At 47.3% G+C, this 26,636-nt stretch overlaps 1 protein-coding gene across 2 annotated transcripts in view; it reads right to left on the bottom strand.

Moving 5' to 3' along the window:
• The window catches only part of LOC119179746 (uncharacterized), a 64,436-nt gene that overhangs the window by 13,853 nt on the left and 23,947 nt on the right, over positions 1-26,636 (bottom strand). For both annotated transcript variants that reach the window (XM_037430869.2, XM_075869488.1), the window contains exons 7-15: positions 25,642-25,729; positions 20,247-20,377; positions 19,594-19,678; positions 15,243-15,361; positions 13,613-13,765; positions 11,065-12,644; positions 9,460-9,775; positions 8,798-9,134; positions 7,196-7,334 (exon numbers count right to left, since the gene is read on the bottom strand). In XM_037430869.2, coding sequence (XP_037286766.2) covers positions 7,196-7,334; positions 8,798-9,134; positions 9,460-9,775; positions 11,065-12,644; positions 13,613-13,765; positions 15,243-15,361; positions 19,594-19,678; positions 20,247-20,377; positions 25,642-25,729 — 2,948 coding nt within the window. The remainder of the gene's footprint in view (positions 1-7,195; positions 7,335-8,797; positions 9,135-9,459; positions 9,776-11,064; positions 12,645-13,612; positions 13,766-15,242; positions 15,362-19,593; positions 19,679-20,246; positions 20,378-25,641; positions 25,730-26,636) is intronic.

The following is a 26,636-nucleotide window of genomic DNA, read 5'->3' as shown; positions in this document are numbered from 1 at the left end:
ATACCTCTAGGAATAACGGCGAGTTGCTTCTAAGCTTCCGGCATCAGCTGCTTCACTTTGTGTGTCAGGTGACCGCAAAATGAGTCGAGAACTAGGATGGAGGCGGGGTGGAGGAACGCACCTGGCCACCGGCACCACACAGTCTTCACTCAGTCAAGCATAAGTGGAGTCTCCATCCAGCCTTTTTCTTGGCAGCGGACAATCACATCCCTGGGTAATAGCTCTTTCGGGATGGTTTTGCGCCAGAAAATGATGTATGGCGGCAACTTGCACCCATTCGCCAAGCAGGCTAGCATCACGGTTAGCCGCGTCTTCTCGTTGCCTGTACGGTACTCGGTTGTTGACGAACACCCAGTTGTATCCACGCCAGAGGTGGTGGCGAGCCTCTGTAACTCAGCGTCTGGGGGTAAGGTACCTCGGAAAACAAATAGACCCTGGTCCACTCTGCCATGGTGTGTTCCCAAAAAAGGCTAACACCATAGTTCGCTATGCGATCAAAACAGTGCCGGAATGGCTGAAAGAATGGCAAGCTCCTGCAATCTGACGACTCAGAAGTGCTGGCATTAGGAACGCATTCCTTGAGACAGGACCTGACAGACTAGGCAGCTTTGGCAGAAGGTGCTTGCGTCCCTCTGTAATCCAGCGCATGTGGATGCCGCGGCTAAGGAGTCGGTCCTTGCACACCAGGCAGAGAAGTTTCCTGTCCATTCCATGATCCAGGTGCCTGGACGGTATGGGTGGTGGCGCGCCCACATAATCCAGCTTAGTTAGAGCCGCGACCTCGGATCATGCCCTTTCCACCTCCAAGAGGTCCGCCACGGGCAACGCGTGAGTGAAGTCGGATGCTCACACGGCTAAGAGGGACGGAACAGCGGGGAGTCCACCTCGCCCTCGCGGTTCTCGTGCAAAGGTTCCCGCTGGCATGGCACTGCTATGCAGATGGTGGCACAAGAGGTTCGCTAGTCTTTGTTGGTGCTGTGCGCAGAGCGCAGCGCTGGGCTTGCGGCCCTAGGAGGCTTGGCTATTTTGATAATGGAACGATCAATGAACTTGCCGGGGCACCTGTTTCACTGACAGTCTCTGACAGAGGCATGTCCAAGAAAACGAAAGTCTGGTCCGCATTGCCAATGTGCCTCAACGGCATTTGCGACGAGCGGCGCAGGTCGAGCACATAGCGCTGAAACTCCACTAGCTTCGCTTCGCAACCTGCTGGTAGCTTCTGCCTTATCGATCTTGTTCACCGGAGAAAAAATCCATTTTTTCGCATCAACTTTTGTGCCCATCCACGTGAAGCCTTAAAGTTTTCCCGTGGGATTCCCGTCTCTCGAGCTACGTCTCGGGCTTTCCACTGAATCAGCTCAACATTGACCCCCAATAGGCGATTTCTCTGCTCAATCACTAACTCCGCCACTTTTTTTTTTTTTCGAATTCTGTGTGATGGCCACAACGAGGTCCACGGAAGCCTTTTCGGCCGGGCTCACTCTTGAAGAGCGCTTCACACTGAGCCTCCACCCACGGATAGTAGATTCCGCCACATCTAGCCGTCGAGCCACGGCTGAGTTCCCGATCTCCTAAGTCATCAGTACAGTGGAACTTCGATTATACGTTCCACGGTCCTGCGATGACCCGTGTTTTACGACAAATTAGCTTGGTCCCGGCAAAACCACCATAGAACTAATGTATTGAAAACCTTAATTCTACGACGCAATTTCACACCGGCCCCGCCTCGTACGACACTTAGCTGGACTGTCCGAGAAAAAAAAAAAACCTACGATGACGCACGCAGGCTGCCACACAAGCACACTGCGGCCAGATGAAAAAAAGTCCGGAAACCGAGGAACCGAGTTCATTCCTCCGCACGTTCTAGCACACTATCCGCGCTGCCACCGCTGCCGCCACAGGGCCTCTTCAATTTTTCGACACACTGTCAGCCATAGCTAGCCAGAGCCAACGCTGTCCAGAGCCAGCCGGAACGCATTCGTTTTGCTTAGTCGCATTGCACTGCGCACTTCCGTTGGGGTCTTTTTGTTTTGTTTTCTGCCTTCTTTTGGGTGGTTTTGTAGTGACAGCTGTGAGCAGATAACAAGGCAGATAATTTCGAGCTCGCTTTCTAGTATGCGATAACTTTCATTAGATTTCACGTCGTTGTACCGGACGTGTTTAACGGCGATTGTTGAGCCTGTCTACGTTTGGGACAGAAGCAGGAACCGGAACTAGCTGCTGTCTAGCTACCAGAGGGCTGGGGAGTTTTAGCCCCTCGCGATTGGTCGAAGCTTGCGCAGACGTACGCGCTTGCAAAAATCGAATGGGCCCACTGCCTTGTTGCCTTTCAGCCATTCCTTCAAGTGTTTGCCTCATTGGTGGGTTGTGCGCCACAGCTGCTGCGCCTACGTGCAAAATTTTCGGTATTCGGACATTGGTGTACGAGGAAGCTTTCGAATTCTTGGTTGTGAGCGCTGAGTCTCGCAACCGGAACCGAAAACCACTGACCCTAAGAGAAAAGCTTCGCATAATCGAGGAGGCGGAGAAGCGGAGTGGAGCAACAAAGGCCAGCATTACCCGTGACCTGAACATTCCCGAGTCGTCGCTAAAAACAAACCTCGCAAAGAAGGACAGCATCCTACAAAATGCGGCAAAGTTCGGCCTGAACAGGAAGGCCGCGAAAGATGGCAAATATGCTGCCATAGAGACGGCCCTCGTTGAGTGGTTGCGTCAGGCCCACAGTTCAGGAGTTGCCGTGGATGGCGCAATTTTGAAGGAGAAGGCGGAGCATTGCGCGGCGGCATTGATGACTTTTAAAGCCTCCAATGGCTGGTTGGATCGCTTTAAAAAACGCAGTGGAGTTGTACAGCCGCTGCTGTGGAGAGAGCTCGTGAGTCAGCTCCGACATTGTCGAAAAGTGGACTGCATTGCTGCCGAAACCGATACAGCAATACAAGCCGTTCGACGTGTTCATTGCGGACAAAACTGGATTATTTTATAATATGCAGCCAAAGCAGACATTAACATTCAAAGGAGAGAGCTGTCACGGGGGTAAGCGAAGCAAAGAGCGTCTTACTGTATTGCTTTGCACTAATGAAGACTGCTCAGAAAAGCTTCCTGCCCTTGTGATCAGCAAGTTTGCGAAGCCGCGATGCTTCAAGAATTTGAAAAGGCTGCCGTGCTAGTACATGTTCAACCAGAAAGCCTAGATGACGGCTGCTATGTTTTGAATATATCTGCAGCAGCTGGAATCAAAAATGGGGGCTAAAAACAGAAAGATTCTTCTTCTGCTTGACAATGTACCATGCCATCCATTAAATACGTTGCATTTGAGAAATGTGAAAGTTACATTTCTGCCCCCCAACTGCACTAGCCAGCTGCAGCACATCAAGTGCATGAAGCAGAAATATCGGAAGTTTCTGGTGCAGCATCAGCTGGCGGGCATGGAACGCAAGCTGTTAGATAAGAAGCTTTCTGTGCTTGATGCAATGCACTACATTGCTAGTGCATCAGACGCAATCACGCCAGAAACCATTGTCAACTGCTTCAGGCACTGCGGCTTTAATAGAAGTGGTGTTTGTTCTACCAGTGAAGCTGCAGTGCCTGTTGATGACGAACCAGAGTTCGGCAACCTAGAGCTGCCTGGATCCTTCGCGGACTATGTTGGTGCCGACGATGACGTTGCAGTGTGCAGTGCAGTGTCGCTGGATGACTTTATCGAAACTGTGCGTCCTCACACTGCGGGAACTTCCGACGAGGAAGAAATGGATGACACTGCAGAGGCTAGTCCGTCCGTTCCGACGTACGTGGACGTGTTGTGCTACGTCGACAACATTCGGCGGTTTGCTTGCGCACGCGACGAGATCGGCGACTTGCTGCCAGATGTCGCAGCTCTCGAAAGAAAGCTGATGCATCGTGGCTGGGCTAACTCGCAGAAAAAAATCACAGACTTTTTTAAAAGCGAGAATAAAGATTTCTTCACACCTTCGATAAAATGCGTAGTTGTCATTTTTTCAAGTAATTTAATCTACCTTCATCGGACAGCGTAGATTTGTGCCGCGGATTTTCTTACGCATTATGTGACAACTGTTGTGAAGCAACAACGACCATCAGTGCCTATATTCTTGATTTTTCTATTACAGGACGCCCGGATTATACGACGATTTTGCATGGTTCCCTGAAAGTCGTATAATCGAAGTTCCACTGTATTGCTCTTTTCTTAAAGCGGGCTTCGTACTGAACTTGTCACGCTGCCATTTGCTCGAGCCGAAGTCGCGGAAGCACAAAGGAAATGAACCGCCCGCAAAACACGTTGCCATGTGCACGTCCCAAGCAATAGGATTGGATTGAATTCAATTCGATTTTGCCAGCACAAGGTTCAAAGATCGCTAGGTTTGTCGTAGCCATTTTAAGGAATCAGTGGGGCGGCACCGCCAAGGCACAATTTGAGGTTCTTCAATTATAAAGCGGACCCCCAAATCTCTGCAGAGAACTTTTGAAAAAAACTCGCGTTATGTTCAAGTGAATACGATAAATTTATTTAGTAATAAGAGCTTATTCCTGGGCGAGTTATGCGAGTGCATAACAGCTTAGTACAGTGCCGTCCACTTATAACGATATCGAGAAAACCTAAAAATATGATCGTTATAACCGGTGATCGTTATATCTGGACTGCCACCAAAAAATTGTCGCCGGACGTACCTTTTGTAGCTCCAGGCTTCATTTCGCTATTTTCACCAATTAATAAATATTGTAGATAGTATGATGTCAAAAACAAGACTTTATTTCTTACTCCGAAGAACGCATCACGGGTTCGGCACGCCGAAGTAGTCCGAGGGCGCTCACTTTAAAACCGCGTCGCGAATCCTGCAAAATATTCGACTTTGTCTCAAGCGACACGGCCTTTCGCTTCGTCGGCGCCATAGAGGGTTGTCTCTGCTCCGCTCTAGACGTTGCTCGCGCGATCGCTGAGGAAGAAAGACTGACCGACGGCGGGGTGGGAGCAGTGCAAGAAAGCACAGCCAGAGGTACACAGCCGGAATGCCAACGAGGCCCCGCCCCGATGCCGCCGCGGCGCTTTGCTTTTCGCATTTTTTTTTTAAATTCTCTCAGCCTCTCCGCGGTCGACGCGCGGCGAGGCGCAAAACGTGACACAGCTCGCGCCATCTGTAGCGCGTCGCGCCAACTCGCGATGCTCTCCTCGGCTTTTTGAACGGCCGGGACGCGCTGCCGGCGCTGTGCTGCAGTGGCGGCAGATAACGTACTCGCCTACGCTAACTTTTCGTCTTGTCTCGGCATAGTTCGTTTCAGAGGAACTTATCAATCTAAATGTTACGATTATTCTGAATGAAACATGCCGTCCACGGCAAACTTTTCATCGTTGTATCCGATATGCGGTGGATAACATATCGTTATATATGGTTTTTTTCCCCATAGCCCCAATGCATAAAATGAGACTGTTAAGTCGACCCATCGTTATAACCGATATATCGTTATATGTGGTATCGTTATAAGTGAACTGCACTGTAATAACATCTGGGGCTCTTAGTCCCCAAACTACCATACGATTATGAGAGACACCTTAGTGCTCCAGAAATTTCGACCATCTGGTGTTCCTTAATGTGCACTGACATAGATAGCACTGTACACAGGCCTCTACCATTCCGCCTCTATCGAAATGCAACCACCGCGGTCTGGATCGAACTGCGACCTGCGGGTTAGCAGCTGAGCACCAAACACACACATAACAGCTTGATTGTTACGCTAAGAGAGCAATACAAACATGAGAATAGACAGGACAGGTGCGACTAGCAGCTGATTTACTGCAATGTCTACAATAAAATGTATATAGTATTTTCATGGTAGCGTAGAGACAAACTGAATGCATATAAAGACAACAAGACGACACGACATATCTGTGGTGTTGACAAGCGAGGGAGATTAGGATTTTCATGTAGAAGAAAGGAAGCCTCCTAGTTGGTAAGATGAAAAATGTGGCGACTTCATTGCCTCGAGCACTGTTGCAACGCGTCCATTCTTGGCCATTCCAAATGTCAAGTCTGAAAGATGCGCCGCACGCTTAACGTGCCAGTCACATCATCGACCTTTGCTTCTTCAAAGATTTAACATTTTAAGAGCGCGCTCAGGTTTTTATTATGCAACATGTCTTTAGCCTGATAAGTGGTGCCGTCTTGATATGCCCTCTGTCGCTCGTCCTGTGCTGCATATTTCACATTGCAATCACTGCAATAAATCAATTGTAAGTAGTGCCTGTCCCATCTTCTCTCATATAGTGCAAAAATCAAGATGAAATTTATTAACTACATACCCACACGACTGGCTTATACATACAGTAATACCACAACAGCTAAAGAGTGCACAAGCACAAACTTTAGTGCTTGAAAGCTCTTTCGCATCGTGTGAAAGGTGGCTCGTACTAGGGTTGTCTTAAACATCATTAGTCCTGTCAATGCAATGTTGGGGTGCAGTCGCGGAACAATTCTTTTCCTTTTTTCCATGCTTGTCGCTGCCATTAGCAGTCGGCGACACTTCGATGAATCACAGATGGCTAATGGCAGCAAAAAGCACAGAGAAAACGGAAAACAAATAGAAGCATTCCGGGTTGCACGCCCAAGTGCCGCTATCCGCAAACTCGTGCCTTCTAAAACAATACCTGACAATTTAGTTTGTCCGCAACACTTCTTTGCGTTAGCATTTTACCCAAATACGGCACCACCAGTCGAAATTGAGCAGCCCGGAAAGGTGGTTTTACCTGGTAATGAAACACATAACCAGGCAAGCACAGAATGTAAACAAGCGTGTTCTACTTCTTTGCCAGAGCATATGTTTGGTAGCAGCACAATCTGAACTAGTTGCTATAAAAATTCTTAATCTCAAAGACACTCAATGAAACAACGACTCTGCGATTAGCAATTAGCTACCTTACTCGCATCAAGCTAGCCACAACCATAATAATCGTTATAATCATAGCTATATCTTGTGCATCGAGCACCAGTCTCATGGCTAAAACACTTTCAAGACTTTGTAACGACAATACGGAATGGAAATATGAATTGACCAGAATTACAGTAACCCGCTACAACATTGAATTTTTTTACCTGTGCAGTACAGAGCTCGCTATATGTATATTCATAGTGAACAAGATGAAGCCTTGAACGCCTGGTAATAGTATCTTCAGAAACTTAGTTTTTACCTTTGAGGCCGGCATAGTCGAACGCCGACGGGGGCGCAGATGGCGGGGGTGACGGAGGTGCCTCCTCGTCAGCCGAGTAGTGGTGCACTGAGGAGATGACGTCATGGAATGACACAGTCTTGCGCAGCGAAGTTGAGCCCTGCAAGAAGAAAAAACATTTTTCAGCGGAGCCACACTCCTCTTTACAGAACTGAACATCCCACTGCTGGAATTCAGCGCCGGGAAAGTTTTGAAAGTTACAGAGTGCCTGTCAAGTGCTAAACGGCTCATCAAATAGCTGATTTCACTCACCAAATAAATATAGATATATATATATTTAAATAATGTATAAAGACAAACAGCCACACAACTTTGGAGAACTAAAGTACTGTTCATTGGTCGGCAGAGTACGTGGGTACTCACTCTCCAATATTTGCTCGAGCTATTAGTCACGCAAACTCTTGTCTGCACTTACTCCTGTACCATATGTGCCCAATTGGGTTCACTTTCTGTCACTATTGGACACTTGTTAAATCGAATCTACTAACAAAAATATTAGAGTGCCACAAATTTCTAGTCATCACCAATCATTGTTATGAATGGCCTCTACGGAAAAAAAAAACAAGACGGATGGCAGGCTGTTGGAGAAAAGTATAATACTACTAGACATGCTAACACCAGTAATGAGAACAGCAGAAAAGAATAGACAAACATGAATAGGCAGCCATTCCATTTTCTTGGCCACCTAGGAACAGCAAAAGAACTAGAAAAATCGGACATCCCAAAAATCGGCGGTTCACTGTACTCTCAAGTAGGTTGCTGCGCAAAGAAGTCCTAAAACACTGGTGTGAGATCACCACAAGTGCCTAGCCACATGCTTCTCACTGCTGCACGCTTGTAGGACTAACGTAACTAACATTACAACACTATCTACCGCAGAAGCGTGCAGACACCTGATGATGGTGATAGCACCGCCTATTGCCAAAACCAGAACTAGGAAATTCGGGCTGAAAATTCTTGGGATCCGCATATAGTACGGCCCAGAAATTTTGCCTAATGAAATCTAAAAAAAAACCCCTCAGGCTATATGTGGGTTTTTACAGCAAGTCACACCTACTTAAAATATTACGTTTTCCCACCATATTTTCTACTGAAAACCGGTAACACGAAAGTGTCACTATGGGAAAATCATTAAACTGCAGTACGTGAAAGTTGCTGGACATCGCAGCAATGAGCAAATGCAATTGAATGAAGGTTCTATTCCAATTTTCTCTGGATAGGCTCTGCATAGAACAGCCATGACTGTTGACAAAGCTTGCATTTATTCTTGGGTTGTGATTGAATACAGTTGAACCCCTTAATACCAGGCAACCACCGGGGAGTAAAGTTTGTCTTTTATATGAGATGTTTCTTATAAGCAGAGTGCTATGTATGCATTTTCTTATCAACTCCTCTTTGAATGTAGCCACACTTGTGTCTCCTATACCTAATTGTCTCTTACATCAGCGCCTCTTATAAAGAGGTTCGACTGCATAGTTTTCATACTGCCAGTAGCCTTGACATCCGCTCTATCGTGCAAACGTACACTTGAAACACGTCACGCAGAACTTGCACTATGCACACCTTTCCCGCACTAGGCCTTCGCTTGTTGCCGCTGGCCGACTTGAGAGCAGACTTGGTGGGCGTGGCCCTACGGTCCCAAGTGCTGACGCGCCTCGGGGAGGTGGGACTGCATTCCAAGCTGCGCGGTCGCTGAGTCGGAGGCGTTGCCACAGCGCTTCCCACTTTCACTACACCATCCACCATGCCATCTACCGTGCCATTTACCACACCTTCCACCGTGCCGTTAGCCTCCTCTTGTGCCAGGCACTCGAATGAGCCCGACGTGGAGGTGCACGATGTTCCCGTGCTGCTCGTGTCATCCGTGTCTTCGGCATCATCGGCCAGACCATCGCGCTTCCTGCATCAAAATGCAAAAAGTCATAATAGAGAAAGTAAAGTGAAGGCAAGGCGTTAAAGGCTGCATTAAAAAATGTATAAGCAATAAGCCCTTCCCCCTTCCCACTGCATGCGACGAAACATGGCTGGCACATTTCATCTCCCCTTGAGCCACAATTATTGGCCACGCTTGCATGTTTCCACTTGGATGTAAAACGTAAGACACACAGGGCAGTGTTCTCACCCTTCGAGTTTATACGGAGAGCCACAGTTATCCCATAAATGCGCCTCGAGTGGTAGTGCAATCGCTGTCGTAATAGAAATATTACAAACAAGTTAACACTAACCTGTCCACTTGCTGCTTTCGTTCGGGTGTTCCCAGAGGGCTGGCTTCCCCATCTTCCCCCTCTTCCACGCCGGCAAGCACCTCGCGGCCGTCGAAGACTATGCCCGCAGCTGGCCTGACGGTGATCTCATGCGTCAGTGTGTTCACCATCAGAATCTCTTCTTCCTCACCGCACATGGGCGAGTCTTCGAGCGGAGGCCAGGCCGACCGTGGTGACGGCAGCCCACCGCCTCCGCTGCCTTCAGCATCGTCGTCCAGAGCCGCGGAGATGTCGTTGAGGTCGTATTCCACAAGCCCTTCGTCGTCACTGTCGTCCCCTGTTCGGCAAGAATGTAGCGCTTTTTTTTTATCGCGTACTGCGGCATCAGTTTCGACACCTGTGACACCCTGAGTTACAATGGGATTTGCTTAAAGGAGTACTGACACTATTCGACGGTACGCAGAGGCGACTTATTTCGTTTTCTAGGTATGCAGTACAGCGTCCTCCGCACATAGGATTTTGAGAGCATGTATAAAATACTAAATGAAAACAATTTCTTTGCGTTTGCAAACTGTAAACTCTCGTGATACTCTCGTGAATGCCCCCTTAACTTGGTGTGAACCTAAATAGTATGAGAGGGTAAGCTGGTTTGATGAATATGAAGCACTGGTCAAGACATTAATAATGTCTGCCTATAATTGTAGAGAGCCATTCTCCCAAGTTCATCTCAAGCAGAGAAAATGCATACTCGCCACCATCTTTGTAGGGACTCAACGGTTCGCAGTGCAGGTGCAATGCGAATGTACTACTGCAGTCAAGAAAGAACGCAAAATAATCCGTGCATGTGTGCACTATGGCACGCAATAGCCGCGAACAGCCGTCGCTTTTGAGAACAATATCACTGTTGCTAAATTTCACATAGTGTTGTGCCGAAATAGTTGCATGCGCTGTGCAGAGTTGAGCTTACTAAGCCATTACCAGTGCGACAGCTTTCTTCCTGAATGGGGAGAGTCAAGTGTGATCTTGCGAACGGACGTGATGGTGTTCCCAATGCGTTCGAGAATGCCGCCGCCACTTTTCCGCAAACCTAGCAACACATTTCCGAATGACAGTGCAGAAAGAACCGACACTGACGTGGCACAAAGTCTCATTTGTTGCCACAGCAGTAGCATTTCTTCACACTTACACTGTTTGACCCAGCGTTCAATCTTGCGACCTTCGGGTTGTCTCAGGACTTCAACAGGCGTGATTGTGCTGTTGATTCCTACCCGGACCGGGAACTAACTGGCTAACTTCTGGCTGCCAGCAAGTTGCCAGAAATTCGAAAAACAGAGTTTCACTTTGTTTTTTGAGAAATAAATGCTTTTTTTCCGCCGAACCTCAATAGAAGCTCGCCAGCATCATTTTTTACTGAATTTGAATCACTCCTATTCCTATATGATGCATTTATTTCTCTCTCTTTTTATTTAGAAATGTATCAACGAGGTTCTACTATAAGGTGCTTGTTAAAGCTGCATTCAGGCCTGATGTGCCTTCAGCTTTTGCCTCAAAGAGTTAATAATGCTAATCAGCACAGACCAAATGTGCAACTGCCTCACGAGACGAATGCTATGCAAAAGAGCTCACCATCGTCTAATGCTTCTGGCCCATTGCACAAATCTCCATTGGCCAGCCTTGGCCCATTCTGCATGGACTGGTGGTGCTGTGCCGCTGCCTCATTAGCAATCCTGCGCATCTCGTTCACCGTTGAGTTCTCGGTGATGGCGAGCGAGTCTTCATACGAGGAACCCCCCTTCCCCACATCATCGTCCACAGTCAGGTCTGAAAGTGCCGACTCCTCCACATCGTCCCCCAGGTTCCACGACGCACACTTTGGGATGGGAGACACGCCGGGGCTATGCCATTCCCCAGGCGGCGACGAAGAACGCACACCATGTGCCAGCGGACTCGCAAAGTTGTCATCGTCTGCCAGAGTTGCGTCGGAGCAGTCAGATGTGTTGTCGCCATCCGGCATGGCGGTCAGAAACATTGTGTCCGACTCAGACGCGGCCCGTTCCAAGAGTTCCGGCACCAGCCCATAGCTCGACTCCTCCGACTCCGGCGCCGTCACGTACGAAGCACTGTCACGGCTGTCGTTGCTGCCGCCTTGCGTCCCGGGCTCGGGCGCCGCGGCAGCAGGCGTCGGCGTCTCAGAGTCGTCGCCGCTCTGGCTGCAAGTGAACACAGGGGGGCACAGATCAGTGTTGGCTTCCCGCCGGGCATCACCGGAGGAAGCGTCTGGGGTGTTAGTGCTCAGCGTGCCACGGTCGATGGAGTTAGCGGCTGAAGGGTTCGGGAAACAGCCACGTGCCGAAGTGCAACCACCACCAAACCGTCCCGAGACTCCTCCGTGGCTACTTACGTCCTCGGGGGCCGCCGTGCTCCGCAGAATGCCGTCGCTTTCGGCTTGACGTGGGACCACTTCCGCAACTGGCACTGTGTCCCCACCACCAACGCTGCCCCAGATACCCACATTCGGTGACACCACACTGCCCCCGACAACACTGCCGTTCACTGCACCGTTTCCAGGAGTCTGCACAGAAGGTCCGTCGTCAAGTCGCCTCCAGATGTCAGAGTCCGCACCGAGGCTGCGCGGCTCGCTGCCGCTGGCGTCCACGTCGTCAATGACCGTGATGCGGAACATCTCCGCCACCTTCTCGGGCCCTTCGCGAAGTAGGTCTTCCACGGAGGCGCTCTTCTTGAAGCCGAGAGAATTGAGCTCTCTGGAGTCGACAGACTCGTTGCCGAGGCTATCCTGCCTGGGCGTGGACTCGCTGGGCAGGTCGACGGACGCCGTCGACCCTGACTCCGCCGCCAGGATCGCATCCAAGTCTCTGATTGCCTCCGAGATGTGGAACGAAGTAAGTTCCTCCTCCTCTTCTACGGTCGGCTCGGTGCGCAGGTCTTCCGCGCTCCCGTGGAGGTTCTGGAGGCTGGCAGCCACGAAGTCACTCTCGAAGCCAAGCCGGGAAAGGGACAGTGCGGCCGGGTGGTTCGGGGCGAGATTGTAATCTTTGACGCGGTCGGGCCGCAGTGCAGACCATCGAGACTCAAAGTCGTGCGCGTCGCTGTTCTCGCGCTGGAGGTGCCCAAGCAGCTCGCGGAGCTCGTGCAGCGATGGCCGTTCAGCAGGGACTTCGCTCCAGCACCAGGTGGCAACTTGGTACCTGTGACAGGTAGGAACAATCAAACGTCAGGTGGTCCAGTGACCTAACTACACTTCGCAAACTAATTCAGGTGCTGTACTTGGCTATCCATTTCAGACTTGTAACGAATTCATAACAACTAAGTCCTGTGTTTTTCCTCTGAGTCAGCTTCATCGCACCATCTACATACTTCCATTTGATTTACTAGGCATGACACTCCTGCATGAGGATATGTTCAGAGCATTCATTGATAGCTTCTTCATGAGCATTTAGTGGACTTCGAATGTGTACGTAGTCCAATTCGATAAACAGGGAGCAAGATTGCAGTGTGTTCAGGGCATGACTACAATGTACCAACACAAGAGTGAAGATTTATTCACTCCATTCCTGTAACTTTCAAAGTGCCCTTCATAACAATTGGGCAATTAACTAAATAATTTGCCAATTCACTCCCTTCTGCTGCCAAGTTTCTAGAATGTTGACAGCACATGACGAAGCTTTGCTGCGACTGATTAAGCTCAAAGAATTTCGCTTTCTGAATAAATTTTCATAATGAAATCAGTGCTTCATTATCATTGCACGTGTTGCAAATCTGTGCTCTCTCAGAATCTTTCAATGCCAATTATGCCAACAATGCCTTGATAGCCATGTCACATCCATCTGCTGTTAGGACAATATATGCACACAATTTCGAGAGGTATTTTGGAAAAATGGCACGCGTTATAGCAGAATAACTACAATGGCTTGTCTTCAATATTAGCCCGAGTTCTAGTAAGTGGACCTAGTGGCCTGATGTCATTAAATATGTGCCGGTTATCTCTTGCTCCAAAGCGGAACTAATTTCCTTGCAAACATGAAAATATTTGCTAGTTCCTTTCCTGTCCTTTAACACACTGTCCCTACATTGGCCAATCATGAAAAGGATCGTTAAGAGACAATAGATGGTTGTGATGATTACAGATCAGGTGTAAAGTTGTAAGAGTGCTCACAGGCGGTCGGTGTGTCGGCCGGCCGGTGTGGTGGGCCTGGTGGGCACCAGGTCGCGCTGCACCACCACCCTCCTCAAGACCTCTTCGTCCGTCAGGCCCTCGTACGGCAGGGCTCCCAGGGACAGCAATTCCCACAGCAGCACCCCAAAGCTCCTGCAAATGAAAGCAGGGGAAAAGATCGTGGTCAACTTGAACGCGTTGGCCCACAAAATACAAAGCGCAACAAATGTCTGTGGTATCACCATAGGCGTGTGCAGGATCCTCCATTAGAACGCGGGGGGATAGAGGGCAATTTTAACCACAACTAAAGCATGAATGAAAAAATGAAGCAATGACATGTTTCTAACAAAGGTCACAGCTTCCCAGGCCTAAAAGCAGGACGTAAGCAGTTCTTTGAATGGCACATGACAACTCCTTTATCGCTATTACCATAAAAAAATGATGCGTAGCCGTGACCCTGTGCATTAAAAAATGACGTAAAAGATCCAACTGAATAAAAGTATTGCGCTAAATTTCAAGCAATTCACATGATTAGGGCGGGTGACATCGATCAAACTGATTGTTGCCAAAAAAAAGTTGGTTTTTATACATGCATGATCAATGGAGGCCAAATTTTTACACATTAAAAAAGTGCGCTTTAGGCACCGTAAATAGGCAAGCAAAACAATGTTCCAACATTCTGGGCTCCCAAAGTCGTAAATGTAGGCACAATAAATCATCACATAAATGCAATAACTTTTACCAAAGACTTTCACAACCTCTATCTACGACACAAAAGCAAAAAATGTTACTGCTCAAGATGGCACAAGGGCATTAACAATTTAACATAACCGCACAATTATGCTTTGTCCGCACGGCTTCCATAACACAGTCTCTCCCATGTGCTTCAGGTGTGCACATCCAAACAAGTACACTCCCAAATGTATTTTCCGTAAAGTTTCCTTAAATTAACTCTAAGGACTCTGGCTCTGCAATCATTCAGCCACCATGGGAATGATGGGTAGCCCACAAATTTGCCTAGTCTTCGTACTTGCAGGCTTTAAATGCACTTGTGGCTTTGTTTGTTGTTGCATTTTCGTTTGATTTTTAATAAAAGAACGAACCACTATGAACTTCGTGACCCGATTTGAATTAGTGAGCTTAAAAGGTCAAGGTGGTGAAGCGCAGCTGCTGAAGATTTGCCGATTGTCGTTTCATGCGAAGCAGCTTCAAGCCACGCAAAGCGAAATGAAGCTAAAAGTACGAAGATTTGACAAATTTGTGTACTACCCATCATTCCCATGCTCACTGAAGAGCCGTGTATTGCAGCCCCCCATAGACACTGCCAGAGTTCCCTATGGTTTATATATAGAAAACTCTATGGTCTTTTTGAAACAACTGCAAAGAGAAGAGCATGAGCAGATTGCCAGATAGCCAGCTAAAAGACCAGAAGGAACGGATTTTTCTCATTGGCCGGATCGAATCGCACAGACCCAATTTCTCCCCTGGCAGTGAAACCCTGGTGTAGCCTGGGAGAGCGGATTATTCAAATTTTAAACACTGGCCCCTTCTGAGAGCACTGACTTCAACGTTCAAATGCACACATGTAAAAGGCTAATGAAATAACGGGCAGTTATGAATTGCCACTTACCAGACATTGGCCTCCTTTGTAAGTTCTCGGGCTTCCAGTGCTAGAACGGTGCAGTGTAGAGATTCGGGGGCTGCCCAACGCAGTGGCACAGCCACCTCACCCACCAGGTGGTAGTCGTCCTGGAAGAGGTCAGCATTGTAATGCGCATAACTGGCTCCTCAGATGGTCACTGATGACGCCAATGAATTGAAACACTGTGCTGTGTTAAGGCAAGTTTCCATTTTAACAATGCCAATAAGTTGAACTGTTGTGTTAGACAAAAACGATTCACACCATTCAGAAAGTTGATAGAGATTCATAATGACAGAAGGTAAGGCATACAAATATGGACACAAGAGGAGAGATGCAGACAAGTATGCTCAGTATCACTGAAACTAGCCAGATCCATCTATAATGATGCCATTCAAGCAATATACTGGATATAACAAACAACAATGGCGATGCCCACTTTTGCACGCTTTCTATGGTAAAATAAACTCTAGTGCCGATTCTCTAGTGCCCCGATATCAGATACAGCGACTGAACCACCCTACAGCATGTGTCAAAATGGCTCTCTGTGCCAACAGCATGCGCCGCGGTACGCCTAGCGCCCTGTCCACCTCATCAGAGAGCAAGTCGGCTGTGCCGCTTACAAGGAAGCAAGAAGATAAGGAGCTTTCGTTCCAAACTCCCCTCCTGGGGTTGCCGCTCTGGGCTCGTCCGTGAATCATTTGCACCAACGTTGGCCCGCACCATTCATTTGCTTGTTGTATGTGCCATGCTTTCAATGTCTTTCTCCACAACTACCTTTGGTTGAACAGCCAAGCCAAGTACTGTCATTGCAGAAGGCCCAACGAACGATACAGACCCTCCGGGACTTCATTTTTGCAAAGGATCTCCCGCTCAGCTATGTAAAGGGGCACCTGAATTCTCTTGAGAAAACCATGTGCGCAAGAACCGCGTGAAGCAATCGTAGCTTACAGCCTATGGCTTTTCTGCAAACAGATACATAGTTGGACTACCTTACTTGGATGCAAATAAAATGTTTCAATCTCTTTTGTCTTTTCTTTTTCTCAACCCGCTTACTACAATTATAAATTATAACAGAATTTCCTTGGCACTTGGATATCGTTATAAGTAAACAGCACTGTATCAACTGTGTAATTATCTTCTCTCATGTTTGCACTTCAATGCCTTACCACCTTTCATTGAAGATTTGCCTGACAAACTGATTACAGTGAAATCTTGGTATAACAAACTTCAGGGAACCGTGAAAATTTGTTCGTTATTTTGAAAGGTTGCTATAGTGAAAGCTCGAAAATTAACCATAAATACTTATTTTTCACCGACCAAAACGACTTACCTTCACAAGGGTGGGTCTTTGAACTCGTTTTTCATCAGAAAAAAAAATGCACTAGTAAACACCAAAATATGCATGTTTACTTTAAAGAAGTACGTAATTTTTTTTGTTGTTTTGTTTTTTGACACAAACAGCACAAACTTTGCAGCGCGAAGGCCTCCAGCTCATCCACAATCCTGTGATGCGATTCGGTTCTTTGGTCATAACAGCCTGCTTTTTACTTTCTAGTTGCCGAAGAATATCCATTATCTCACTTGGCGAAAACTGCTTCCGTTTCTTCGTCACAAGCAGAGATGAACTCATTTGTAGTATCACCACAGCGCGAACGCCGACTTGCGTTGCAAACCCGATAAGTAATCACCAAAAAGAGATGAACACGACTGAAAAAACAAGGCCTCCAAAGAAAAATCTGAAGCGTCACGGCTGTAATCGCCTCTTTCGAAGAAAAAAAGTGCTAAAAAAGGAAATTCCTCGCGTTTCTTTTTTTGCTCTCTCGCTGTCTCAGACTTTCCGCACCCATGCTTCCTGCTCCGCAACTCCTACACTGCCTCGTTGACCTTGCCCTCCCATGTTGCCCTCGCCTCTGCGCTCGCTTGTAAACATGGCTTGTAAACCTGCAGCGTAGGCATTTCAACAAAAAGAAAGAAAAGAAAGTTGCCCTTTCTTTTTTTTTTTTCTTCCACATCGTCGCACGTCTTCTGAGAAGCAAGGGGTCCGTTCGCTTTGTCCTCTGCTTGCGTACCACTCTGGTGGTCGCGACGGATTTCAGAACATAAGTTCGTAGTATTAAGACGTTAATATAACGTGGAACTAAATTAATGCCCGTTATTCTGAAAAGTTCGGTATTCTAAAGTACGTAGTAGTGAAATAAATTTACATTAAAACTATTAGCAGTTGGTGTGGGATTCTCGAAGGTTCGTTAATCTGAAAAGTTCGTTGATGTGGGGTTCATTCTACAGAGATTTAACTGTATTCACTAAAAAAATGAAAACTCATCCAGCACATATATCTTCGTTCTCGCGTGCGGTGTCTACATATTTTTTTAGTTTGGCCCATTTTGTCATATTTGACATTTGAGGTTGGGGGTCGACTTAGAATCGAAAGCTAATTTCGGTTGTAAAGTCTTTCTGAAAATAACCCCCAAAAATTTTTCGGAAGCTACCTTTTTTGTACAGCTTTCAAGAACTGCCATGAAGACACCTTGGCACCCTGGAATTTGACCTCGTTTGTTTCAGATAAATTGTAAATAAATTTTTAGATATGAAGCATCTCTTGCTTGGGCCATGTCCCAAGGCATTGGTGTCCACACTCACACTACGCATGTGCAACTCTTCTCCTTCCCTCTCCAACTGCTGCACGTTACTCTCTCCACTTCTCTCCTACCACCTGCTTGCACTCGCTTCCCCCTGTCTAGACATTCCTCCCTGAGGCATTTACAGTGCCACTGCACATGTGCATCCCCTCCACCCTTTCCAACAATCCCTATCTCTCGCCTTGCAACGCCGATGCAGGCAGCGTCTGCTAGAGAGTTTATTTTAGTGAAAAAACCGGCTGCTCCCGCTTCACAACAGTTCACTGGCCACCCTGTATATACACTCAAACCTCAATATAACGAACCCAGGTATAAAAAAATATCGGTTATAACGAAGTAAATGAAAAGTACTCTTGTAATAGATACAGTGCTAGAAATATACCTTTATAACGAATTTTCAAAAGTTACGAAGTTATTTTCGTGTAACAATGAAGTTTGAGTGTATAGGCACTAAATCTTGACCTCCAAGGTGGCGCCGGTAGGAGAATTCTCTTGTGCGCTGCTGTACAATTAAAATTTGCAGCGTGCGCATTAACTAAAAGCTGACTGCAGGTCTCAGAGTCCAATCGGAGTCGTCCGTCTCTCACTGCCCATCAGCAGCGATTGGCAGGTTCCAGTTAGAAACACCGTTTCATCTTATCTTATTGCACACTTGTTTGGGGTACCACAACAACTAGTAATTGCTACAAATTGGAAACAATGCAAAAGAAAGTGCTCAGACTTTTCGATAATTATTTTGGTGAGCCAAAAGACTTACCCACAAATCCTTTATTTGTTAAGTATAATTTGCTTAAAGCAACCAAATTATACGATTATAAACTCCTCCTGCACATACAGAAACATAATCTGATAGACATGGCACATGCAACATCAAGACGTTATCCACTACGTAATACACAGACATGAATACCAAGAACACGTACGAACTACAAAAGGTCAGCCCTCACTTATCAGATACCTGCACTAATAAATCTTGTATCTTCACAAATAAATTTTGATATCCCAATCCATAGATTTAAAAAACAATAAGACTTTTCCTATTAAATGACTGTGCAGTCGTAACAGCATAACCTCATTAACTGTCACTGCACCACTGTTCTTGCATTGCATTTTTTATACGTTCAAACGTTTACATTTTCGGTATGTGCGGTTATCTTAGTTATATGGGTGTATTTTAATTTCTGATGCATTTTCCTGTTACATTCATTTCGCTGTATCTGTGCATTTTTGTTGTACCTCCTTATATCTACTTTGCTATTTACCGATGCTATTATATCTTGTCAAGTTGTGTAAGTTGTATCATGTCGTGTTAGTTATACTTTTTATTCGCTGCTGCCTGTACGGTCCCCCAGGTCCCTTCGAGCTGTTTTTCAACAGCTTTTTTGCCTGGGGAACCCCCAACTTTTTGTGTTGGAAATAAATAAATAACTGCATGCTTAGCGCCTCCCCGGGTTTCTATCCTGCGCAACGCCGCGATAAGTGCCAGCGTCAATGCCCTCGCTTCCAGTGTAAGCGTTAGCACCCACTGCTTCACATTTACCATGGTTCCTTTTAGCCGGAGATGGCAAATTTTTATTTTAATGAAATGTACTTGTGCCTTTTTTCCTCTGCAGGTTGACCTACATTCAGGTCGACTTACAAATGTGTAAATACGGTTCTACCCACTCTTAATTTTCATGGCAGTACAAGCCTTCACTCACCTTATAGGCCTGCAGGGAAGTGCCATAGTCACCAACCTTGACAACCTGGTTTCGATCGATGACACAGCTGCGGGCCGCCAAGTCACTGCATCACAAATCATCACAAAGTTAGCCTAAGCTTCGATCATTGGAATTCCAAGGGTACCAAAATTACGTTTCAATGTAACAGAGTTCAAACCAACGAGAGCCCCTCTGAATGATCCATGCAGCACAGGACACTGGCGTAGGCCTTACAATGCATCCCTGGAGTATCTACACGTGCAATGGCAGGGAGGAGAGGGCATCATCTTACAGCAAAGCTGCATATGGCCAGAATGTACTATATACCCAAAAGGGGCCTGCTCAGAACCAGCTTTTAGAAAATAGAAGCCCAAAAATGGTATTCTGGCGCTGTGATCAGTAACCCACAGGTCGTTGTTGTCTAAAGCGTCGCACACAGCTCCGCCGAAGTAGTGCAGTAGAAGAATGCCTGCTTCGCAATCAAAAGGCCCAGGTTTGTTTGAACAGAAACTGTAGATGGTGGGCTTTTCATCTCGCTTGTTATAACTGTACAACAAGTTGCGGCTGTTAGCGGACGACGTGCATGTACGTCAGTAACCCTCGAATGGTTTAAACTTTCAGACCCTCACAAGTGCGCACAGAATGCTACTCACACGTGCACGAAGCTATGCCTGTGCATGTGGTCCAGCGCAGACGCAATGGAGCAGGCAGCTTGCAAGGGAATCGGACCCTGCAGGAAGGGCTCTGCCTCCGGGCGCTTGCTCAGAAGGAACGCTTTCAAGTCCTGAGAAGATGAGAGAAGGACAAAGGTAAGAGGGGGGAGGGAGATTAGGTGAATCATAACATCATCACCAGCGGCAGCACGTTCCGTGTCCACTTTGGCACGAAAGCCTCCACCAATTATGCACTCAAAGTTTACTACTATAACGAGGTCAAATCTGCCACGAAAATACTTTGTTACAGTAGAACCTCAATGATACGAATACGGCTGATACGAATTTTGTGGTTGTATCAGACGGACTATGTTATTTAAGATATGTCGTAATTCGGTGTTATACGAATAATTTCCCTAGCCAATTCGGATTATACAAACGCGCGAGTGACACTGCACGTGAACAGAGCGACGCGGCTGGCCTCAAAGTGGGGGAGAAGCCCCCGCGGCTGCCAATGCTTTTTTTTTTCACCGCGATTGCCTTCCCCTCCTGAGCTGCCCGAGCCTCCCAGCAGCGGGAAGAAGCAGCCAAATTTCTCCTCGCCTCCTCCCCGTGGAAACGGCTACGCCCACCGACGAGAAAGAAAAAACATGTCATGCTTGGGCACGCTTGCTCGAGATACGAGCCTGCGAGGAGGAGAGTCGCACCAAGGTAAGCGGCATGGCACAGCGGGCCCTCCCATCTCGTTTCCAGGCCGGGTCATATGCCTGACAAGTTTGGTACGTCAGCTATCTTCTCGCAGATCACTGGCTATTGTGTGTATGTTTCTTTATTGCTACGTGACTATGCCGTGCGGCCGTGACTTCACGCGTACAACAAAAACGTGGTGCAAGCGCACGCACAGGGGCTCTCGTTCTCGTCACTCGTGTCGCCGCCGCTGCATACGTATATACTCAAGTAAGGGCGACACTTTTTTTCAAAATTATTGCTTGGTGCGGCCCTTACACAAATCACGCTGATGACAGCTCACCAAAGGCCTGTACAGTTTTCACAACAGTAGCAGAGGGAAAGAGTCACGAACGACTAGCCAGGAATGTTTTTATTAAGATTCCATTTCGCTCTCACTGTCTTCATCACTGGAAGCACTCGCCTCGGTGTCAGCATCCTCCCGGAGAAGATCATCCTCAGTTCCACTCATGCAGTTTTAAATTCCCGTTACCTTGAAGCTTCCCGCGACAACTTCAAATGAAACTACACGTCACGCACTCAAAATCCACTCACAAACTTGTTGGAATAATGCCCGCTTCGTAGCCTCGTCGGCGTCTTCTCATGATTGCCCCCAGCCATCCATTCTTAACAGCAGCAGCGAAATTCCACTTTAAATGGGCGGTTATAGCACACCTCGAGCGGCTAAGCACACTCGTCAGTCCTCCAGGAATAACGGCCAAGCCTGTACGGGTCGTGGCAAGTCTGTTCTTGACGCGGTCCGCCAAGTGGCGCCTAAAACTATCCAGAACGAGGAGGGCTTTTCGCTGTAGCAGGTCTCCAGGTCTGTTTCCCCGACAACCTTCAACCAGTCCACAAGTTCCTCGCACATCCAACCCTTTTCTTGGGCACACACAATGATGCCCTGAGGGAACTTCTTTTTCAGGAGAGTTTTCCTTTTGAACACGACGTACGGCAGAAGTTTTCTGCCGTCATGCACAGCATCACAGTGCACATTTGACGTTCTGCGCCGGTCGTGCGCACAGTCACACTTTTCGCGCCTTTTTAGTCCACAGTGGTGCTCTCTGGCGCATCGAACCACACAGGAGTCTGGTCCGCATTGCCAATTTGGGAGAGGTCATATTCGTGCTCGCTCTGAAGACCATTGACCAAGCGATGGAATTTTATCACTTTACTTGTGTACTCGCTTGGCAGCCCTTGACAAATCGTCGGTCGGCGGCAGATGGAGAGCTGGTTCCAGTTTATAAACCGCGTAGCCCATCCCCGACTTGCCTTGAATTGTGTCCGAGGGATTTCCATGTGGTGAGCGATGTTTAGGGCTTTCTCACGTACCATATCAGTCAATACAGCGTAGCCGTTCCTTCGAGTATCGATAATATATTTGAGAAGTCCCCCTTCCAGTTCTGGATACAGTCGAGCCCGCTTATAACGAACCTGAGCGTGACGCGGCATCAGTTCGCTGCATCCCGAAGTTCGTAGTAAAGGAAACACAGCTTTTCAAAAAGTTGCGAGTGCAAACACATACTTTTCTTGCCCCAAAAAGTCTGTGATGCACGTGTTTCGAAGAGCAGTAGTCATAAGGGCGGTCTCGAGTTCACTTAAAATGGCCGGGTGCTCGTTCGCCGAGGCCCTTGGCATAAGCTGCATGAGGCACTGGCTCTGACTCCTTGCCCTTCTCTCGCAAGTCTGCTCTGCTCTCTTGATCACTACCCCTTCGCCCATCTCCACAGCTCTGCGACGCCCGCCACGCTGGCTCGAATTAATTTCGTTTTCTGACTGGAAACGCGCCGTTTTCTGACAGGAAACGCGCCCAGAGCTGTTCCACGCGTTCTGGCATGTGAGTCGCGTGTGCGCGTCTTGCTCACTGCTCTTGGTGTGCGTGTGTGGTCACAGACAGCCGACGAAAGGACTAGCACGCCTTTTCGTGCCGCTCAACAAAACGTTGAAAGGTGCCGCATTGCGGAGCGCTTGCTCATAGCTGTTGACCACCTGGCAACCAACTTGCCGCTTCGGGCGTCCCGGTATTCAGCTGTGGAGATGGTGAATATTTCGTGGGTGGCGGTGACGACTACATGTGCGTGAAACTATTTTCGCGAGGCCGACTTTGTCAATCGTCGGGCCCAATGCCATGGCTGAAGTTTCCGAACAAGACCACTGCGGCGGCAATTTGTGGCAGCGTGTCGTCGACTCCGACCTGGAAGAGCGGGTGGAACATCTGTTGCGATGGTTTAATTACGGCCGATGATGATGCCGACACTGCGGAACCGTGCCCGGATTGGGGCATTGTGAATCAAGTACATGGCGAGAGTGATTTGGAAGAATTGGATTGCGAGAACGACGAAGCTTCGGAGCCAGTGCCTTATGCAGCTTATGCCACGGGCCTCGGCAAACGAGCAGCCTTCCGTTTTAAATGAACTCGAAACCGCCCTTATCATTTCTGCTCTTCGAAACACGTGCATCACGGACTTTTTGGGGCAAAAAAAGTTTGTGTTTTCACTTACAACTTTTTTTAAAAGCTATGTTTCATTTACTACGAACTTCAGGATACAGCGAATGGATGCCGCGTCACGCTCAGGTTCGTTATAAGCGGGCTCGACTGTACAGCGTATAGACAGATATCATCGTTAACAAGTAACATGCGGGTATCGTTGAATTTTAGTTCGTCTATAGACTTCTTTGCGTTCGCGTCCCCCGCAACCGCGAGAGGCTGGATAGCTGGGGCTATCTGGAGGCGCAAAGAAGAAACTGGGAAGCAGGAAACGTTTCCTGTTTCTCCACAGATGCTTATTCCCGATAGCGATCTTCCATTGACCCCTTTGCGTATACCTGAATGCTGTGAAGGCCCAAACACTCCAAGATATCTAATTGAGACACACGAGCGAACACGGCTGAAGCATGCATCCTCGCGCACCTCCTCAGTGCTGCTTGGAACAGCGTCCATTTGGGAATCGCTGTTCTGTAAAGGGTCAATCGAAGCAAAAATGATTCCCGACGCCGTGAAATAATTTTCTGTACCCCCCTCGCAGGCCTGGCCAGCGGTACAGAAAAGTAAGGAACGGGTGACTGTGCTATTTTGCACAAATGCCGATGGTTCTGAAAAAATTTAGCTGACCGTAATCGGCAAATCAAAACATCCAAGGTGCTTTCAATCAGGAGAACGTTTGCTTTGCCTGTACAAAGGAAATAAGAAAGCTTGGATGACTGCTGATTTTTTCCGCGAGTTTCTGACAACTTTGGACCTGAAAATGGCAGCCAAAAATAGAAAATATTTGCTTTGCTTTTGGTTGATCAATGTTTGGCCCATCCGAGACAGTACAACTTCACCAATTTCACCTGCCAGGTTCCTGCCCGCAAATACCACAAGCAGTCTGCAGCCACTGGACGCGGAAATAATTCGAAACGTAAAGCACCATTTCAAAGGGTTGCTTGTGCAAAGGCTTCTGGCGAAAATTGAGTGCAAGGACGAAAACATGCAGATCTGTCTGCTTGACGCATTACATTTTCTGGCCATGTCCTGGGACAATGTCACCCAGGACACGGTTGGGAACTGTTTTCGCAACTGCGTTTTTTTTGCAAGACAGGACGGGGCTTTGACGGAAGAAGACCAAGAGCCAGAGGGTAATTTAAGTATCGAGGGTCGGGAGAACTTTGGGACTCCAGCGTCGGCGCAAGACTTTGTCATCGCAGACGACAACGTCGCGACTTGTGGGCTGCGATCTGTCGAAGAACTGGTCGACGATGAAAGGGAGACCGAGTCTGACAGTGACGGTGAAGACGCCGACGTGTCCAACAACCTGCCGTCGACGTCGGACAACCACCACCGCGCCCTCAATGTCCTGCGCCGCAGAGTAAATGCCGGCGTGAGTGAAGAAACCACAGCATGGTTCTATGCTTCTCAGGCGGCTTTCTTGAGGGACAGCGAACGCAAAAAAGTTAAAAAAGAATATCACAGACTTCTTCAGCAAGAAGTAGTTGACTTTAATAAAGTTTTTGTTTATCTTCATGATCAGCTTTAACTTGTTTCGGGATGATACGAATATTTTGCGTGCTTCCTACGAATATGTATCATCAAGTTTCTACTGTATATCCAAAAATTCGTTACAAGCACATATTCTTCACACTGTATCTACTAAAAGAAACTATTGTTCACTTACTTCATTAAAATCTATAATTTGTTATATCCGGGTTCACTATTTCGAGGTTTCAGTATCTTCAATGTACTCTGTCTAGCGCAAGCCAATCTCATGAACTTTCTAACTTGACCAATATTGTTAATTTTAGATAAGCAATGATGTTGCGCTCAACTCAATTCAGCTAGAGAAAAAACCTTCACATCTACGCTTTGTTGAGAATAGTGTATGGTATGTCTTCCTGAATGAAGATGCCTGGCCGGCGAGCTTCTATTTTGCAACGTCACCACTTCGCTTGGATAGCTAAGTAGCTTTCAACTTCAATGCTGCCTTTTCTGGCATCACTCAACCAAGACTTAATGAATGATTGCTGTCCACTTGCCTATCTATGTATGCCATTCACGATAAGCATTGGCATGCAGGTTAAGATGTGCTAATGGTTAACAAACCTGCACGCTCGCATAAGGGAGCAAAAGCTCTCCTAACATGACACTTGAAACTCGACGTTGAGCGTCAGACACTGCGACAATCAGACTCACCATAACAGAGTCCTCGAGGATGAGCAAGAATGGATCTGACTCGAGGCACCGACCAAGCAGCTGAAGAAGATGCGGGTGCCGCAGAAGCCTGCACAGTTCAAACCAGAAGTGTGACGTTGCAATAAAACACGACACTGATTGCACATACATAAGCATACTTTCTTCTCTGATCTGAAAAGGCATGAATTTAACGACCAACTTTCTATTAAGGAGTGCCAAATCGTACACCAAAATATTAATTATTAGTGTAGAATAGAAATAAAATACGGAATAAACTGAAATATTTCAATACAGTCTGCCGGTTCATCTCCCTCGAGGCAAAAATAAACCGTGCCCTTCTTGCATTGAAGCCTTGTTTTTTTGTGTATACCGACCTAACTTGCACCTGAAAATGGTGTTCAGCGGTGCTTTCACGAGCACACTATGATCGACACGATTACAAAGGTCAAAAGTGGAGATATCTGAAGCTCAGTTAACAAAGGCGCTCTGGGTCAGTAAATAGTCATGCAGGGAGTCTTCCTAGGTTAAATCGCCAAATGATACAATGCTGCATCTCCCACACAGTCAAGAGACATAACAAAAAAAGCTAAGCACCTTCAAGCTATAGTCCTCCAAAGATGGAACTTAGATGAAAACATCGCACAATGAAAGGCTCAAGCATTCTTAACAAAGCCTTTGTTACGCAGGAAGTTTTATGTTGTAGAAATGCCATCTCTCGAATTGCCGCACCACATATTTCAACCTTTTCTCTCTCCAGTATTGAGAACCTGAATCAGAAAAGTCAGCCTCTCTAGGTGTGACAATCGGGACAATGCGTGGGTTCACTTAGTAAGCTTTCCTTTCTAGCAATGCCTTTCACATTTGGCCTGTAGTTGGGCACAAACTAGTAATAAATACACGCTCCACCCGCAAGAAAAAATAGATTTTTTGGCAAAACTTATTTTCGGGGCGTTTGTACTTCTGAGCACCTACACTTAAATTACTAACTCTAAATG

This window comes from Rhipicephalus microplus, chromosome 7, assembly GCF_043290135.1.
Source record: "Rhipicephalus microplus isolate Deutch F79 chromosome 7, USDA_Rmic, whole genome shotgun sequence".
NCBI classification, from domain to species: Eukaryota; Metazoa; Arthropoda; class Arachnida; order Ixodida; family Ixodidae; genus Rhipicephalus; species Rhipicephalus microplus.
Note: the sequence above shows the minus strand (reverse complement) of the source record. Positions and strands in the feature narration are given on the sequence as shown.